Genomic DNA, 17,444 nt, shown 5'->3' on the forward strand with positions numbered 1-17,444 from the left:
TGTTGAAAATGCTGCTATAAACATTGGGATACAAGTGCCCCTATGAATCGGCACTCGTTTGTCCTTTGGATAAATCTTAGCCCAAGCCATCTATTTCAAAAACATTCTTCATTCCAACCAAAAGAGGATATAGATTAAAATTTTTCAATGGGTCTTAAAGACATACAATAAAACCTATTAAGAGTAAACAATGGCATTATTACTTAATGCAGTGGTCACTTAAAATAGCCACGGTTTTTATCTTTAAATGAACCACTACCAAAAACACTTCAGAAAATCATCAACAAAGACCTCCCCATTTAAAATAAGAGAATTTAATGGGGTGCCTGAGTAACTCAGTTGGTTAAGCATCCGACTTTGGCTCAGGTCATGATCTCGCAGTTCATGGGTTCAAGCCCTGCATTGGGCTCTATGCTAACAGCTCAGAGCCTGCTTCAGATTCTGTGTCTCCCTCTCTCTCTCTGCCCCCCATTCATGCTCTTTTTTCTCTCAAAAATGAATAAACATTAAAAAAAATTAAATAAACACCAAAAGCTTAAATCATTTCCCTTTCTTTTTAAAAAAAAAAAATTTTTTTTTAACGTTTATTTATTTTTGAGACAGAGAGAGACAGAGCATGAATGCGGGAGGGACAGAGAGAGAGGGAGACACAGAATCGGAAGCAGGCTCCAGGCCCTGAGCCATCAGCCCAGAGCCCGACGCGGGGCTCAAACTCACAGACCGCGAGATCGTGACCTGAGCTGAAGTCGGACGCTTAACCGACTGAGCCACCCAGGCGCCTCAATCATTTCCCTTTCAAATTATAGCCATAACTAATGACTGAGCTGCAAAGTACCTTGTTCTCTAGGCTTATTTATACCTGACTCCCTAAAGCTTTAGTGTTCTTAGGGTTCCATGGATCACAGATTGAAACCATTACTTAGTAAAAACATTGATGTGTAAAATTTAATATTGAAAACAAAGGGAAATGGGGGTGAGCATCTGTAAACTGTATGTGTATTTCACACATATGAAAACATACCTGTTCTTCATTTTTAATCTGGTCACTCACATCCTTCATGCCCTCGCCTTCCCCAATTCCACCTCCCTCATAGTCATGGAACTCAGTTGCTCCCTCTCCTGCTGAATCTTCCATGAATTCTTTGGGCAGGCAAAATCCCTTAAAAATAAAAAAGTGAACAGTTAAGTACAAAAGCAATTAAAACAACAAAACAGAAACAAATGAACAAAAAAAGGATTTCTAGTCCTGATACAAAAAAAAAATTGTTAGCTTTTTTTACCTCAATATTTTAAATCTGATGGGAATATATACAGTAAACTTTTGACATTGTTTTCCTCCTCGATAACAGTTATTATGCAGTTTCAAAGCTTGACATCAGATTTAACATATCAGGTTTTGACTCTGTAGAGGCCTTTTAGTGTGTGGTAATTTTTCATTTGGCAAGACAAAACTCTTAATGAATTATACTTGGACAGCACCTAGGAGCAAGTCATTGAGCAAGGGTAGAGCCTCTCAGTGTCTAAATCCCAAAGGGATTTTGTCATTCTTTATTTACTTCTCAAATTAGTAAGACTAAGAGGAGAAAGAGGAGGGAGACAAGACATGTAACCCTGGAGGTTCAGCAACTTGAAACAGATGCCACAACAGGTTTCATTTTTACTTCAAAAATTGAAGAAAATTTGGTATGGTGCTTCTCAAGAAAATGTTAGTTTTAATATAAAAAGAATATGCCCCTCCTTCAACTCTTGAGCTAAATCTATCATTCCTGGGGTAGGTGCTACATCTAGCCTCAGCTGTTTTCTGCCAAGGCACCTGGCTGGCACAGTTTAGGGACTAGAGTCAAGAACAGGTCAGACACAGAAACACTCATCAAGTGTTAACAAAACTGTTTCGTGTTGGAAAATAGTTTGGAAAGAAAAATCAACTGCTAGCATGTGGGACAAAAATGAATAGAAAAACAAGTAGAAGAAAATAGTGGCTCTCTCCCATCCAAGTACTAACCAGGCCCGACCCTGTTTAGCTTCCGAGATCAGATGAGATCGGGAGAGTTCAGGGTGGTACGGCCGTAGACAAAAATAGTGGCTCTCAATCAGGAATTTTATCAGACAAGCTATCAAGTTGTCAATCTGAGGATGGAAATGTATTAAAAAACAAGCTGCCAACTAACAAGGAATTAAGACCCCAAACCTGCAAATACCAATTGTGACTCAGTTACAAAGAAACAGCTTTCCATGGATTAAGTGTTATAATTATGACATAGATCTATTATCTTAGCACTGAGTCTAACCTACTTTCAATTTCCCTCAGGACTACTCAGAAAGGATATGAATACAATCTGGATACTTAAAAACGTAAAGGAAAGGCAAACTCACTATCAGGACATGTATTCTTAGCTGACTGAGGGGGACCTGGGTGACTTAGTCAGTTAAGGGTCCAACTTCGGCTCAGATCAGGATCTTGTGGTGAGTTCAAGCCCCATGTCGGGCTCTGTGTTGACAGCTCACAGCCTGGAGCCTGCTTCATATTCTGTGTCTCCCTCTCTCTCTGTCCCTCCCCTGCTCATGCTCTGTCTCTCTCTCTCTCTCTCTCTCTCAAAAATAAACAAACATTTAAAATAGGTTTAGGTACAGGCAGAACATGACTGTACGAGGCGGAGATTCAGAGGTCCTTCTGCAGGGCACATCACTCACAGTAGCTACATCTGGAATAGTGGAAGGGCTCCCAACACTTTGCTTATGTTAAAACCCCCAAACCCCACTCCAAAACACAGGCCAAAGTCATTCTAAAACCTGTCAGACAAGAGCAACAGCACAAGTGGACAAATAGAACTGACCCAAATCTCAGGGTATGCTCACCATACACTGTCCTACCGCTCTTTTGCATATGGTATATTTTCCAAGGAGTGATGAGATGTGAGACTGGCTCAGTGCCCATCAGACAGAAGGAGCAAATAAGACATTCATTTATTTATTACTCAACAAATACACACATTCGTCCTCTATATACACTGCATGGGCTTGTCTTCCATTTTTAAACCCTTTCTAATATTCCAATTACCCAGAATTAAGAACTCTTGACTAATTTATAAGAAGCCTAAAGTCCATCTTTTGTTTGTAAATTCCTATCTTCAAGTGACTCTTACGAGTATTGTACTTAGATTTGGAGAAAATCTTAGAATACTAAGGAAATCAAAATAAAACAAAGTATATTCAATTGAAGGTAGTTCTCACAAAAATGCTAAGGAGTGTGGGCAGATCTCATTTTACAAACAAAGAGACTAAGGTTAAGGATAGCCTCTGGAGTTTAGGGATTTCATCAGTGGGGGACCTGCAGGTTCCAAGACCTTAGTGGAAACAGGCATAGCGAAAGGGTGCTGGACAAAGCCCTAAAAAATCCACAGGGAGAGCAAATGACCTCCTGCTGTTTGTGAATGTCCTAAATAAAAGCCTGTGAAAGCAAGCACTTAATGGCTACCGAGTATTTGGTACTGGCTGCACCAGGGTGCTTCACATGAACAGTCCTTACCTCCTGGGCGAGCTCTGTAAAGACCTGGGCAAGAACAGACAGCAGCTTTGCAGTGCTACGGTGAGTTGCCAAAGACATGGTCAGGAAGAAGAGGACAAGGTCTGAGTACCTGGAGAGCATGGGCACCAGACGCACCAACAAGCAGCAGGATTGGCTGAAGAACTGCGGGCAAAAGATCACAAGGCCTGCTCACACTATGTAATGGGTGCTGGGTTTTCCCTGTAATAAAAATGTTCTGGAACTAAACAGCAACAGTCATTGCACAATGTTGTGAATGCACTAAATGCCACTGATGGTAAGTTTTATGTGTATTTTCTCTCTCACACACACATGCGCGCGCCTCTACTATTTCTTCCATCTTCACACAAACCTTCACAAAAGTACGCTTTAAATTCTGTCACTTACAATCCATTTACTTAATAAAATGTAGTGGTTTTTTTTTTTTTGAAAAAGATGTTTATAAACGAATTCTATTCAGAATCAAAGTTGGCACTGGAGTCAGTGCTACAGACTTATAATGTCCTACAAGATAAGTTGCTTCTCTGGAATATTATGGAGGTGGCAACCTCCCCCTTTGCTAGCTTGTTGTGAAGGGGAAGGTATTTGCAGAGTGTGGCGATTCATTAGCTGATGGCAGCAACATCCACCATTAACATCAAACACCCAGGAAAATATGTGGTTAGGGTATGAAAGAATCCCAAGATGACAGATACTCTGGGTTGCTAGCATTTTTTTTTGCATCTATGCATCTTAAAGCTATAACCCTTAGCTAGCAAGCCCTAAGCTTTTCACAGTTTGTCAGTCATGTTTACCTGCATAAAGAAAACAAATTTTGAGTGATTTTTGCCCCCCAAAGGCCTGCTTTGGGAGCACCTACATGGAGCAAAGTGAAACCCACTCTGGATGGCAAGAAGCTTCTGAAGCACTGCTGGTTACCGTGTGTTTTGCTGCTGTGCCATCTTCACCGTACGATTTCAGCCTCTCCAATAGCTCAGAGACAGCAGAAATGATTTTCTGCACACGCAGAGTGCTCACGTCGGCCCACAAATCATCCTCTAACAGTTTTGTTAGATGTCCTGATTGCAGTCCCTCCAAGCCTGCTGCCCCTTTCATTCACAGAAAAGGAAGACATGATGAGTAACACAAAATAAACCCTTTTCATCTCCATTCATGCACTCATCATTCCCAATATCTGTCCTTAAATATTTAGCCACAAAGGGGCATCTGGGTGGCTCAGTAGGTTGAGAGCCCGACTTTGGCTTGGTCTTGATCTCGTGGTTTGTGGATTCGAGCCCTGCATCGGGGTCTGTGCTGACAGCTCAGAGCCTGGAGCCTGCTTCAGATTCTGTGTCTCCCTCTCTCTGCCCCTCCCCACTCGTGCTCTGTCTCTGTCTTTCTCTCAAAAATAAATAAACACAAAAAAATTTTTTTTTAAATATTTAGCCAGAAGGATAAATTTTAAAATTAAATCAAGTAGAAAAATAGCTTTTGCTTGATTTCAGACATACCGTCCTCTTCTTGTGGTCTGCTTTGGTCAGTGTTCTCCTCTGTCTTTTTACTGTTTCTTTCTGCTAAGTTCTGGATGGCACAAAGGATGGCCCGGATGGCAGTTTCCACCTGTTCTGAAAAATCTTCCACAAACCCTTCATCTAACATTTGGTTTCCTAGTAAGTAAGAAGGTGTAAAACAAACAAAAAACCCAATCATTTGCTCCAGTGCCTCTAGAAATCATTAACAATCCTCACTTGTTATTTTTACAGAACAGCCACCTGTTAACCACCTAATACGAGTGAGCCACAGTGTCAAACTGTGCTGAATACAAAGATGAATGAGACACAGTCCTTGCTGAGATGAATTACAACTTTATCATCTTTTATTGAAAGTTCTGCTAGAAGAATGCCAAAAATATGAAAATAGTTAAGATGCTGTATATAACCATCAATTTAGTCCAAATATCAGCCTTCAGCTTTCCAGTCTCAGAAAGAACTGTCTGCTAACAGCGAGTGAGCCCGTGCTGCCTCCCTACATGTGTGCTACAAAGTGACATGATCAACTCAAAGGCAAGGTACTCAAAGAAATGAGGCAGAGAGGTGCCTGGGTGGCTCAGATGGTTGACTCCAACTCTGGATTTTGGCTCAGGTCATGATCTCATGGTTCATGAGTTCGAGCCCTACATGGGGCTCTGCACTGACAGTGTGGAGCCTGTTTGGGATTGTCTCTCTCTTCCTTTCTCTCTCTCAAAATAAATAAATAAACTTTAAGAAAAAAGAGAACTGAGGCAGAAAGAGTTAAGAGCTAGGGGTTCCAACCACACCTATCTGCCTTAGAACCCTGGACAGATATGTCTGGAACAAAACATAATGTGTCTTTAGGATAGTCTAGATTTAAATCTATAAGACATCACTCCTACACCAGGCTTTGACTCCCTTACTGAGTGACAGTCTTACCACTTTGGCTTCCTGAAGCAAGTAGATGTGTCTTCCAGGAAGTAAAGTCATCTGTGGCTTTATTGATTTCTCCTCTTAAATAGTCCAGGCTCTCAACTAATGCCATTTGTTGGTCTGTTTGCTCAACTTCTATCCTGGGAATAATGAACAAGGACTCTAGTCCTTGCAAATGAACTGACACCTGGGACAGGCAACTCAGCCCAGAAGAACAAACTTCAAAATCTTTCCTGCAACAACAGAAATTCAACAATGTTGACAAGAAGGGGCTACCATAAACACACACACACACACACACACACACACACACACACACACACACACCCCGCTCCTTCCATCCACTAAAATGTGAGCAGGGGAGAATTCACTGTACCTCAAGAGTAACAGCTAGACATACGCTACAAAGCACTATGAAGGTCCACAGAAAAACAGAATTGAAATAAAATAACCTTTCATCATTTTATCCCCTTACTAAACTCTGAGCAAGCACCCAAGCACAGAGGGACAGTACAGACATAGCCATACTCACCAAGAATGAAAGAGAGTCTCACAAGACTGCTGCCTGATTTTGTCAACATCAGCTTTCACTGTTTTAATGGTTTTCAGCATCTCTGTTAATCTCGCAGTTGACTGTTGCCAAAGCTCGTCCTGTTTCCGCATCCAGCAACCAGAGGGCAGCTGATTTCGAGGTAGTGGGGATGGGCAACTAAATTCTGATGGGATGAGGTCCTGTATGGCTCCAGAAAGCTGGCCATTGGTGAGCTCTGGTCCTTCTGGGTAGGGGGCAGAAGGCTGACCCTGTACCTGGGCACCACTGTGGCCTGGAGTTGGCCCTGCACTGGGGCAGCACTGGAGGAGCAAGGAGAGCTGCTCAAGCAGGATCTGGCTCTGCATAGCCAGATGCTGCAGCCTTTCTGTCCACTGCTGCACACCATCCTGAGGGGGGAAGGCCACCGGGTAGACCAGCGGCTCAGTCAGTCTGCCATGAATCTCCTGCACACAGCCAAGGAGGTTCCTGTGCAGAGAAACCCATGGAGAAATCATGTGGCACCTTAAACTGCATCGCCATGTTGTTTTTAACAATAACTTCATTTGTTTCTGAACAAAGTATGGGCTTTTTCACATAATCAAGGAGAGAACCCCCATGGTTAAGACTGTTAAAACGCCCTTTGAAATACTTAAACACAACCTTCTGAAGACCAAAAGCAAGTGTCTTCAGTCTTACACAAGTGTCAAAACTCACTGCTTATCACCTACCCCCTTACAGCTTTTTCCCATCTAACAGTCAAATCACTGCAGTGATTTCAACCATTACTTAAAAAAAAAAAAAAAAAAAAAAAAAAATCTAGTTAACGTGGTATACTTTGTTAGATAAACCCTTATGTGTACAACAGAAAATGGTTGCGGCCAAAGTGATTACAATCTGGAAATACTACCTCTCAGCCAAGAATCCATTCAAAAAATGATGACAGGCTTCCTAACTGTCCTCGTCTTTTAAATATTTAATTCCACTGAGGAACGTCCATGCATGGCTCAGCAAATTGCAACTCTGTGGTCCAAAACCCCCCATGAACTGAAGCAGTCTCAAATCTAATCTATGCCCAGAGACAGATGCTACAATACCATACACACAATCCTGTCATGCAATCTGATGGACTGTCAACCACAAACCCCCTCTCTCCAGACCAAGGTGTACTTCAGCCATGGCAATTTTATCTAATTCAGCTCCCGAGCTCATCTCCCAGGGCCCATTCTCCCAAGAGGTGCTGCCACAACCACAGGGCAGAAGCACATCACCAAAAGCAAGGGGAAGAGCCAAGAGAAACCCCATCTGCTTCTGTGGGTCTCAAAAGTTCATTTCCAAATTGAGAGCAGACTCACACAATTGTTCCTAATTCATGCCACAAACCCAACTAACTAGTTCGTGAATACCTGAGGAGGATCCACTGCTCAGTCAGCGTGGTCAGGGAGCGCCGCTGTTGGATAAGCACCTTCATCAGATGTGCCGAGAACCCTCTGCATCGCTCGACGTTGCTCATGCCCAACTCCTGCAAAGGGGAAGTGGAAACATGCCAAAGGTTTTACTGGCAAACATCACCACACACACAGGTGTTACCAGAAAGCAGTTTCATCCAAAACTCGCTGGGGAAAGTGCCTTTTAATTGGATATGCTTTGGATATGCTGCAGTCTAGAGGCAACACATTCATCTTTCCAAGCAGTGCTTCTCAAATTGTGCTTCCACAAATCACTGATGTTCCATGAATAGGAACTAGATTTAACACTGAGACACCTGAGTGGTTCAGCTGGTTAAACATCTGACTCTAGATTTTGGCTCAGGTCATAGTCTCACAGTTTGTGAGTTCGAGCCCTGCATCAGGCTCCACGCTGGCAGTGTAGAGCCTAGTTGGGATATTCTCTCTCTGTGTGTCTCTCTCTCCCCTTCTCTCTGCTGCTCCCCAGCTCGCTCTAAGTAAATAAATAAACTAAAACAAAACAAAAAAAAAAGAACTAGTTTAACATCAAAATTAGTGGCCTTTTCTCAATTCACAAGAGGAAAACTATCTGAAGATGGCATTCTCCACATGAAGCTTTTCTTATATAACCTCTTTTTTAAATGTTTTATTTATTTTTGAGAAAGAGTGTGTGTGTGCATGAGCGCATGTGGGGAAGGGGCAGAGAGAGAGAGAGAGAGAGAGAGAGAGAGGAAGACAGAGCATCCGAAGCAGGCTCTATGCTGACAGCAGTGAGCCCACGAGGGGCTCAAACTCACAAACCCTGAAATCATGACTCCAGCTGAAGTCAGATGCTCAATCGACTGAGCTACCCAGGCACCCCTTACATAACTTTTCTTACGCATTTGGTCTTGTTGGCAAACGTAAATAATAGAATTTATGATAAAATGCTTTCTGATTAAGCACAAAATTACACTGATTTATACTGTAAGTTTAATGATGTTCTGCAAAAAGCTCAGTCACGTTCTGTAATGGGCTCTGATCACTTGGTAAGACCTGAGAGTGCTGCCCTGGAGGAACAAAATAGGAGCTTTCCCTGGGCCCCACCAATTCTGAGGTTCTTTCACCTACCTTGGCAGGAGCTGCTAAGGCTGCACTAAGCCTGGCGTGCCGTGCAAGAGAGCGAAAGAAGTACTTCTGGCATCCATCCCATGAAGAGGAGATTTCTGTCAGCAGCCTAGAAATCAACATGATATACTTAATTAAAACCACTATTTCCCATCAAAGATCCTGAAGACTCAGAGATTGGTATTATTTAGTCACAACCAAAAGCTAAGAATGCGAATAGATTCATTTCTGTGAGGTCTCATTCAGTCAGGCGCTCATTAGTCCTTTATGCAAAGAATGTATTACATACTTAACATTGGAAGTATAGAGGGAAAATAAATTATGATGACAATATAGTTTCCTTAATGAAAACTTTATAACTATCTTAGGAGTGGAAGCTAAAGGTCATAAATTCTGATGCCCACGGGGGCCAAGCAGTTAACATAAATGATTAAGGACAGACAAGCACAAAATGATACATGGCAATGACAGCCGACCTCAATGTGGGAAAAGCAACAGGACTGTTTGCAGACTGTAGTGATCTGGACAGCATGTGTCCTTTCCAAAGGAGGGAGCTACAGTTTAACTTTCTCACAGGAAAGCAAATCCAATTGGCCCAATCTTCCTGAAAAACTGAAATTCAGAATATTTATTTATTTATGTAAAATTTCTACTTTGGGGATGCCTGGCTGGCTCAGTCAGAAGAGCATGTGACTCTTGATCTCAGGGTTGTGAGTTTGAGTCCCACGATGGGTGTAGAGATTACTTAAATAAATCTTAAAAATAAAATTTCTACTTTTTATAATGATGCGTTGAATTAAACTTTAAAGCACTCAGAGGGCCACTGAGCAAACAAAATACAAATGTATGTGTACCCAGCTCATGCAAATCATCTATTTACAACCACTTCTGCCACAGTTATGAACACAGAGGTAACTGTCTCAAAATTTATAGGTTCTCAAATTGAAGAATACATTAGAAATTATAAAGAATTTATGTACATGCAATCGCTAAAAATGTGGCCATTCTCCCACAGATTTTCGCCTGTGAATTCAAACCAAGTGAGGAGACCTCAGGAAAATCAGAGGACCAAAAAAAAAAAAAATAACGGGAGAGGTGAATACAAGGAGAAAGAAAAAGAAAAAAGAAAAAAAATAAGTCTCTTACTGAATGCTCACCACGTGCCAGATGCAGAGCCAGAGCCAGGCACTTTTTAAAATGTTATCTTTACAGCAATGCTAGGAGAGAGGTATTCTATCCCCATTTTGGCAAATGAAGACATGAAGCTTAAATGACTTGCTCCATTTATAATTTAAAAAACAAACCTAGAATCAGCCTGAGTGCTGCTGACTACAGACAATGCACTCCGGAGATCTAACGGGTGAAGATGAAGCATCTCTTGAGGGTTTTTTGAACGGGCCCAGGCAAGACCTTTGCGATATGACAAACCTAGGAAGTAAATAGCATGCATTTAAGTAAAGGAACTCAGAAGAGAATGACTGTGCTATGCCCCACCCCGTCCCACTGCCACTGTGACTCTAAAAATAAAGTCCTTGGAATAGCACCACCCAGGAGCTTGTTAGAACTCAGGCTGACAGGCCCTGCCCTGCCCCTACTACAACAGAACCCCTTCACTTAACAAGATTCCCTGAGTCATTTGAACATACATTAAAGTTTGAGAATTTGCTCTCTAGGCTACATTGGAAGGGTGGGTGCCATACAACATATGGTGATGAAAACAAAGCATGGTTTCTGAGAACCTTCGTTACAAAACTGTGAAAATATTTGGGACTCACAAATGGTTGGTTCATCACATGGATTTCATATGTGTGACTGAACTCTCAGAATGGCATTTCAAAACCTTGCCTACTGCCTCCTGCTTTCCACCACCCCAATTGTCTCTAGAAATTCCCGCCACATCACCCGCGTTGTTTTCCTCCCTAAGAGCTGGTGACCATTCTTCATCAGGTTTCCAATGAGAACCATACCAGTTTTGGCAAGGTGTTGAAAGAGGTCTGCTAAAGCTCGCTGCTTCCGCAGGAGAATATGCTTGGCTTCTGACCGCTGCTTCTCCTTCTCTGCAGAGGGCTCCAGCTTCAAGCTCTGCAGCTCCCTCACAGAGGAAATCACTTCACCTAAGGAAATAACAAGGAGGAAATACCGAAATCCCACAGTCTAATTAACATGTTAAACTACTCAGACCCAGGACATCGTGGGACACGAGAACCAGGTGACACTCATCTTTACAGCTCTGATAACTAGCACAGTCCTTAGCATTTGGTAAATTCTAAATTAAAGGTGCACGGAAATAGAAGATACTCATGGAATTCATCCCTCTTGACAACAAGCCAAATAAAAAGTAGTTTTTCTTTTTTTAATTTATGGGGTTTAAAAATAGGCAAAAAAGCACTTGTTGAACACTATGTGCAGCAATTTATAGTAAGAATTTAAATCATATATTTCCCATAAATAGGATACATCCTGAGGTCCTATCCTGTACCTGGTTCATGGTTGATGTTCCCTTACTCTGTACAACTCCAGCAGCACTGATTTACAGCTGTTTGGAGAGGCTCAGAAAGGTCTAGTCACTTACTAAAGTTCATTCAGCTAAAGAGTGACTAGAAGACAGGACACAAACCCTGGCCAAACTGACTCTGAAACCCAAATTCTTTCTCCAGCACCACACTGCCTTGCTGAATACCCATGGGTGGCTGTAACATGAGGCTGCTGCCTGCCTGCCACAGGGAGTGTTATGGACTGTGTCCCCCAAAATTCACGTTAGAGTCCTAACCCCCAGTGCCTCAGATTATGAGTGTATTTGGAGATAAGACCTTTAAAGAGGTAATTAAGGTAACGTGAGGCAATATGGGTGGGCCCTAATCCAACCTGACTGATGTTCTTAACAGAAGAGTAGGACATGGGAGAACATGTGAAAACACAGAGGGGAAACAGAGCAGCCAAGGGACAGACCTCAGAAGAAACCAAACCTGCAAATACTTTGATTTCATATGTTTAACTTCCAGAACTGTTTAGAAAACTAACTTTTCTTGTTTAAGCCACCCTATATGTGATACTTTAAGGTAGCTCTAACAAACTAACACGGACATTCTAGTCTTTCAGAAGAAAGCAAGTGTAGTGGACACCATTATACAGACATTGTAGGAAAGTCAGAGAATTCTTTGCATCACAGAGTGGGTACCCTTTCCAGAAGATGCACATGGGACCTGTATCCCATTCATTTCGATCATCAGAATCAGGCAGGCAGATCATCTTTAGCAATGGATATATATAATAGGCTATTGTTCTAACAAGTTTTTTTTTTTAATGTTTATTTTTTTGAGACAGAGAGGGAGAGAGAGAAAGAGATATGGAGTGCACACATTCATATGTGCATAAGCAGGGGAGGGGCAAAAAGAGGGGGTGAGAGAGAATCCCAAGCAGGCTCCACACTGTCAGCTCAGAGCCTAGCTTGGGGCTTGATCCCACACACTGTGAAATCATAACCTGAGCTGAAATCAAGAGTCAGATGCTTAACCAACTGAACCACCCAGGCACCCCCTAACAAGTTCTAAAAATAAAGAGCTCCCTGAGATCACATTGTAGCCTCACTGAAGAAGGACCAGTTTCACTCTGACACCATACTCATGGGGGGTGATTAGGGGTGCAGACAGTGCTGGAGGATGACAAGACCTCAATCTATTAAGTTCTGGAATCCCTTCCCCAGCCACGGCTGTTATACTACAGAGCAAATCTCGGCTCTCAACTTCCCTGTGCAAGGACGACCAGCAGATGAAACTGCTACATCTCTCCACAGTGAAGAAAGCAAGAAAAGGACAGTGAGTGAATCTTCCTTCTCCTTTAACTCAAGGGAGACAATATTTGGAGGGGTAGGAACAGCTTACAGACTCTGAGAAACTTGTCTCTGTACGTCTTTATTCATGCCCCCAACCAAAGAGAGCTGATATACACAAGGCTACTGCAGAAAATGGCATAACATAGCATTAGCTATGGACAAGATGGACAAGGTGAAAATTATAACAGCTCGTGTGGTCTCTGCTGGCTCCTGCGACTGGGCTCTGTTTTTTAGCCCACTTGTTCATTCAATTAACCGCTCAACACTACTGATGAGGTCAAAAAAAGGACATAGATAGCAAATTCCCACGCTCTTGGGGGCACTAGAGAAAACAGAGCAAACCCCACCCTTTGCCCCAGGCTGCTGGCACTCACCAGTGAAGTGATCAAGGCCCTCCACTAGGTAAGGCAGACGACTTTCCTTCATGAGCGTCAGGCACACCTTCCTCATTCGTTTCATGAGCTTTGGCAAGCGACACAGCAGCTCTCCCTCCAAGGGGAAAGAAGCACCCTGACACTGTTCTGGAATCACAGCCTGTGAGACAGAGCACAGGTTAGTCTCACTGCCAAGAACAGTAACAGCACTCACCTGCACTGGTGCTAAATTTAAATGCCATACCCCTCTACACACACTCAGCTCAGTAAGTATTAAATCCTCTCCTCCCCAACTCTGAGGTCTCACAAGAACAAAAGCAGCATCACCAAAATTAAGATGTGTCCTGGATATTTAGAGAACCCTACTGCTGCTCCACGTGAGATCACTTAGAAGCACCCCGTCTCACCTGCGGCAATACTACCTGTGCTAGCGACCATTCTAGACTTTGGAATGTACTAGAACTGCTGCCTTATGGTGCTGTGCTGCACTCCGTCTTGGACACACAAGTCGTACTTCTACCACCACCTCTTCCACCCTCCACTTTCTTCAATTCAATTATGAGGAACCCAGATACTGGATAATGGGAAAAACTTTCGTCCACCAGGGCATATTTTCATTCCCCCGCCCGCCCCCAAAGAATCTCTGAAATTCCTATGCTGTCATCAACAGCAAATCAAAAATTTTGGTCAGCATGACAGAAATCAGTGAGCTGATGAATATAATCAAAAGAAAATGAACTTGGAGCCCACACCATATTTGTAGAACCACAGCATGGCTATATGCTCAATTTCTATTACACTTTCTGTACTTGGGAAATACTAAAAATAGCTTGAGGACTTCCACTGCTTACTCTATGGACCCACGACGGTAAGTACAGTAGGAAGGCAAAGGCTATTACTGTCCTGAGGTGTGCTCTCTGATCCCAAAGCTCTTTACATCTAAGGATATAATGCGGGACCACCCATTCTGTAACAGACCTGCTCACCCAAAGTCTCCATAACTGCTACATTTTCTGGAATTTTGCAAGCCAGCTCTTAACTGTTGGTGCTTGAAGTTGGTCATGATGAGAGAATTTATACCATGGTCATCAAACACTAAAATCAACCTATCACTGCAAACATTCACTCCCTATACAGCAGCTTCATCATGTGGTAGCCCAAAGGCAGCTTCAATGGCATATTCCTCAACTGATGCTTTAAGTCTTCCATCACAGGAAGATGAAATCTACCTGCTTCACAGGTAAGCACAGAAAGTGCGTATTTCCCGTAGGTGAACATTAAACTTTCAGTACTAGGACTGATGCCTTTTGCCTTAGTACGTAGCAGTATCAGACATACATACAAGTGCTATATTTGTCCAAAGAGCAAGATTTCAAAGGAATTGCCTTGCCCAGTTCTAGGGACATTCTTCCACATAAAGCACAGACCTCACTAGACTGGCCCAAGAATAAGCAAACACCATCTCATAAGGTATACCTGTGCAGCTACTGGCCGGGCCAACAGGGTCTCCCTCAGTGCCATGTTCAGACTCTGAATGGGGGACGCCTCGCTGGTGGCTGCTGGCTGTGACAAAAAGTCAGGCTGTTCCTCCTTGTCACTCTCCACCAAGGATGACCGGCAGGGTTCACTCAGGACAGCTTCAAATTTCTTCATGAATTTAAAGAGGGTCCTGGCCCCATGTAATGACAGATGAAGAGGAAAAGATGGATGGAAAGTGAGGAAATGTAAAATGGCATAACGCACACACATATAACTTAATAACCTTATCGTCTGTACGCATGAACCCCTTACATACTCATAATCATCCTGTTTATTTTTTAAGGAAAAGTAAGGCAGGTATTGTCATCTCCTTTTTCTAGAAGTAAAAACTGAAGCCAGGAATGGGGGCATCACTTCCCTCAAGGGAAGACAGCTAGTATGTAGCAGAAGTGCTTAGGCTGCTTTGTCTCGAGGCACACCAATTCTTTTTGTAGGCAGACTTTGCTTCAGGTGGTAGGGGGTGCTGTCAAAAAGCCACACCCAAACAATCTAGTGCTTCATAATGAGTTCAAAGCAGCACTAAGGCCACTTGAACAATTTAATTTAGTCTTGCTACCTAGCATACAAAAATTCTCACCTTTAGTCACTCTGAATTTTTAAAAGATAAATTACCTGTGTGTCTTTTCCACAGATTGTTTAATGGACCAGAAGCTGACATCATTCCACTTGGATATCTTTACAAATTCCTATAAGATAAATGAAGAACAAGGAACGGTTTTATAAAGATAAATGAAGAACGGGGAATGGTAGCATTTTGTTTCTTTCTAAATCACCTGTTTACCGAAGACCAGAGCCCACTCCATCCCACATACAGGACTGTATACCAGTGAACAAGTAAAACAAGTCTAAAATGGGAACCCAGGTGTTTGTCACAAAGCAATGAAAAGAGAGTGCTCCTATGATCAACATGTCACCTGATATGTGTTCAGCTTGTACCAGGGCTGCCTCCACAACCACTGAATTATCAAAAGATAGGACCCTCCTTTCCCCCAGGGCACCTTGATGGCACACAACACTAGATGGCGCTCCTCTGAGGTGGAAAATCAGCCAGGGCAAGAGCGGGGGAGTGAACACTAACAGACGTTTGTGGCAATCTTCTTGAGAAGCCTTTGATGGGCCACTCCACTAACCCGTCACACACTTGGGACAGGTCAGCAATGGAGCCAATGCCACAGAATAAATCTTGCCATTCTACTTGGCAGTTGCAATGCTCTCCTCCATTCCCCAGAGCCCCCTGCTTCATAGTTAAATGGATAAAAGAAAAGAACTAAACAGAAAGAATTTGCTGATTTTGTTCTCCCAAGAGTAATCATTACAAAGCTGTTCATCTTACTTTAAGTTCTTTTTCTAGGGGGGAACGAAGTTCCACAATTTTGGCTTGGACCCGGTCAAAGAATTGCTTGTAATAATGGTACAAATTCCACAGAACACTGCAAAGTGAATCTGGAAGAAATGAAAAGGAAACAAAAACACCACACTTGCTGCATGTGCTACTGGCTCCACCTGTGGGCTTCACATTTTAGTGACGCTCCTTCCTCTTTACTCTTCAGGCCATGAGATGACAGCACAACATTTCACAGGCATGTTATTTAACAGCTTATCAGGGAGTCTGAGTCTAGCAATTCCCTGAGATGCAGGCAGCCTGTCACCTCTACCCCATTTTTTCATTACAGCTTATACTGAATTTTGTTGCTCTTAAAGGTGATGTACTCAATGTTCCACTAAACACAATGTCAAACCCTTTCTCAGAATCTTATTGTAAAGTCAGCAGAAACTAAACCTGTTTTAAAAGATGGCCTATTAAGAGGTTCAGCCTGACTGCTCATTCACATACAATCTATAGTCCTAGTTACATTTTCATCCAAATACCTGTAGTCAGGGACAGTAACTGACAGTGTTTCTTGTGCAGTTACTTGATAGGTAGTAGAGAGCTTGCTAGATCAAAGAATCTAATTATGGCCTGGATCAAGCAGAAGCTTAGCAGGACACCTACACTGTCGATACAGAAAGATGTGCAGCCTCAACATGCCAGTTCCCAAGATCTGCATTTGGCAATTTACCTCTGGCAGAGTTCATTAGTTTGGGCTTCATTTATAACCACTTTGTACTTTAATGTTGTTCTCTGTATCTAATGTGAATCACTTCAAAGTAAGAGATGACTGAAAGCGCCACATTTAAAACCTGGTATGCAATAAGATGCCTATCTTGTGAAGAATTCAAAGCCTAACCCATTTAAACAGTACAGTGTAAGAGTAAAGAAAAACACACACACACCCCTCCTTACCCTTTCCTTCAACTTGAGGCATCAACAAGACATGACAATGGAAAACCAGTAACATCTGAAGCCGTACGTGGAATTCTCCCAGTGAGGATCCCTCAATAAATGCTTGTAATGTGCTGACCAGCAACATCAGGGTCATCTGCTTATCATCTTTAAAGATTCAAAGAAGAAAACATATGCACCTGCAACCATCACTTCATATTTGTAACATACATGTAATCTACTATGGGACACACTGGGGCACGGCAGGAAAAGAGAGACCATAATTAAAGTGAAACTCTGAGGCATAGGTAAATTCCCAGATGATATAAAAACAGCTCACTCAGGGTATGTGTTAAACGCACTCAAAACAGATTATGAAACTGAA

At 42.5% G+C, this 17,444-nt stretch overlaps 1 protein-coding gene across 1 annotated transcript in view; it reads right to left on the bottom strand.

The window, feature by feature from the left end:
• Positions 1–17,444, bottom strand: part of MDN1 (midasin AAA ATPase 1) — a 175,456-nt gene that overhangs the window by 23,974 nt on the left and 134,038 nt on the right. Inside the window, exons 70-84 of the mRNA XM_058734705.1 lie at positions 17,081–17,227; positions 16,130–16,239; positions 15,409–15,482; positions 14,734–14,926; positions 13,258–13,417; positions 11,019–11,165; positions 10,356–10,479; positions 9,055–9,160; positions 7,903–8,018; positions 6,500–6,985; positions 5,974–6,200; positions 5,035–5,190; positions 4,463–4,632; positions 3,527–3,688; positions 1,022–1,159 (exon numbers count right to left, since the gene is read on the bottom strand). Coding sequence (XP_058590688.1) covers positions 1,022–1,159; positions 3,527–3,688; positions 4,463–4,632; positions 5,035–5,190; positions 5,974–6,200; positions 6,500–6,985; positions 7,903–8,018; positions 9,055–9,160; positions 10,356–10,479; positions 11,019–11,165; positions 13,258–13,417; positions 14,734–14,926; positions 15,409–15,482; positions 16,130–16,239; positions 17,081–17,227 — 2,516 coding nt within the window. The remainder of the gene's footprint in view (positions 1–1,021; positions 1,160–3,526; positions 3,689–4,462; positions 4,633–5,034; positions 5,191–5,973; positions 6,201–6,499; positions 6,986–7,902; positions 8,019–9,054; positions 9,161–10,355; positions 10,480–11,018; positions 11,166–13,257; positions 13,418–14,733; positions 14,927–15,408; positions 15,483–16,129; positions 16,240–17,080; positions 17,228–17,444) is intronic.

The sequence above is a fragment of the Neofelis nebulosa genome, chromosome 6 (assembly GCF_028018385.1).
Source record: "Neofelis nebulosa isolate mNeoNeb1 chromosome 6, mNeoNeb1.pri, whole genome shotgun sequence".
NCBI lineage: Eukaryota > Metazoa > Chordata > Mammalia > Carnivora > Felidae > Neofelis > Neofelis nebulosa.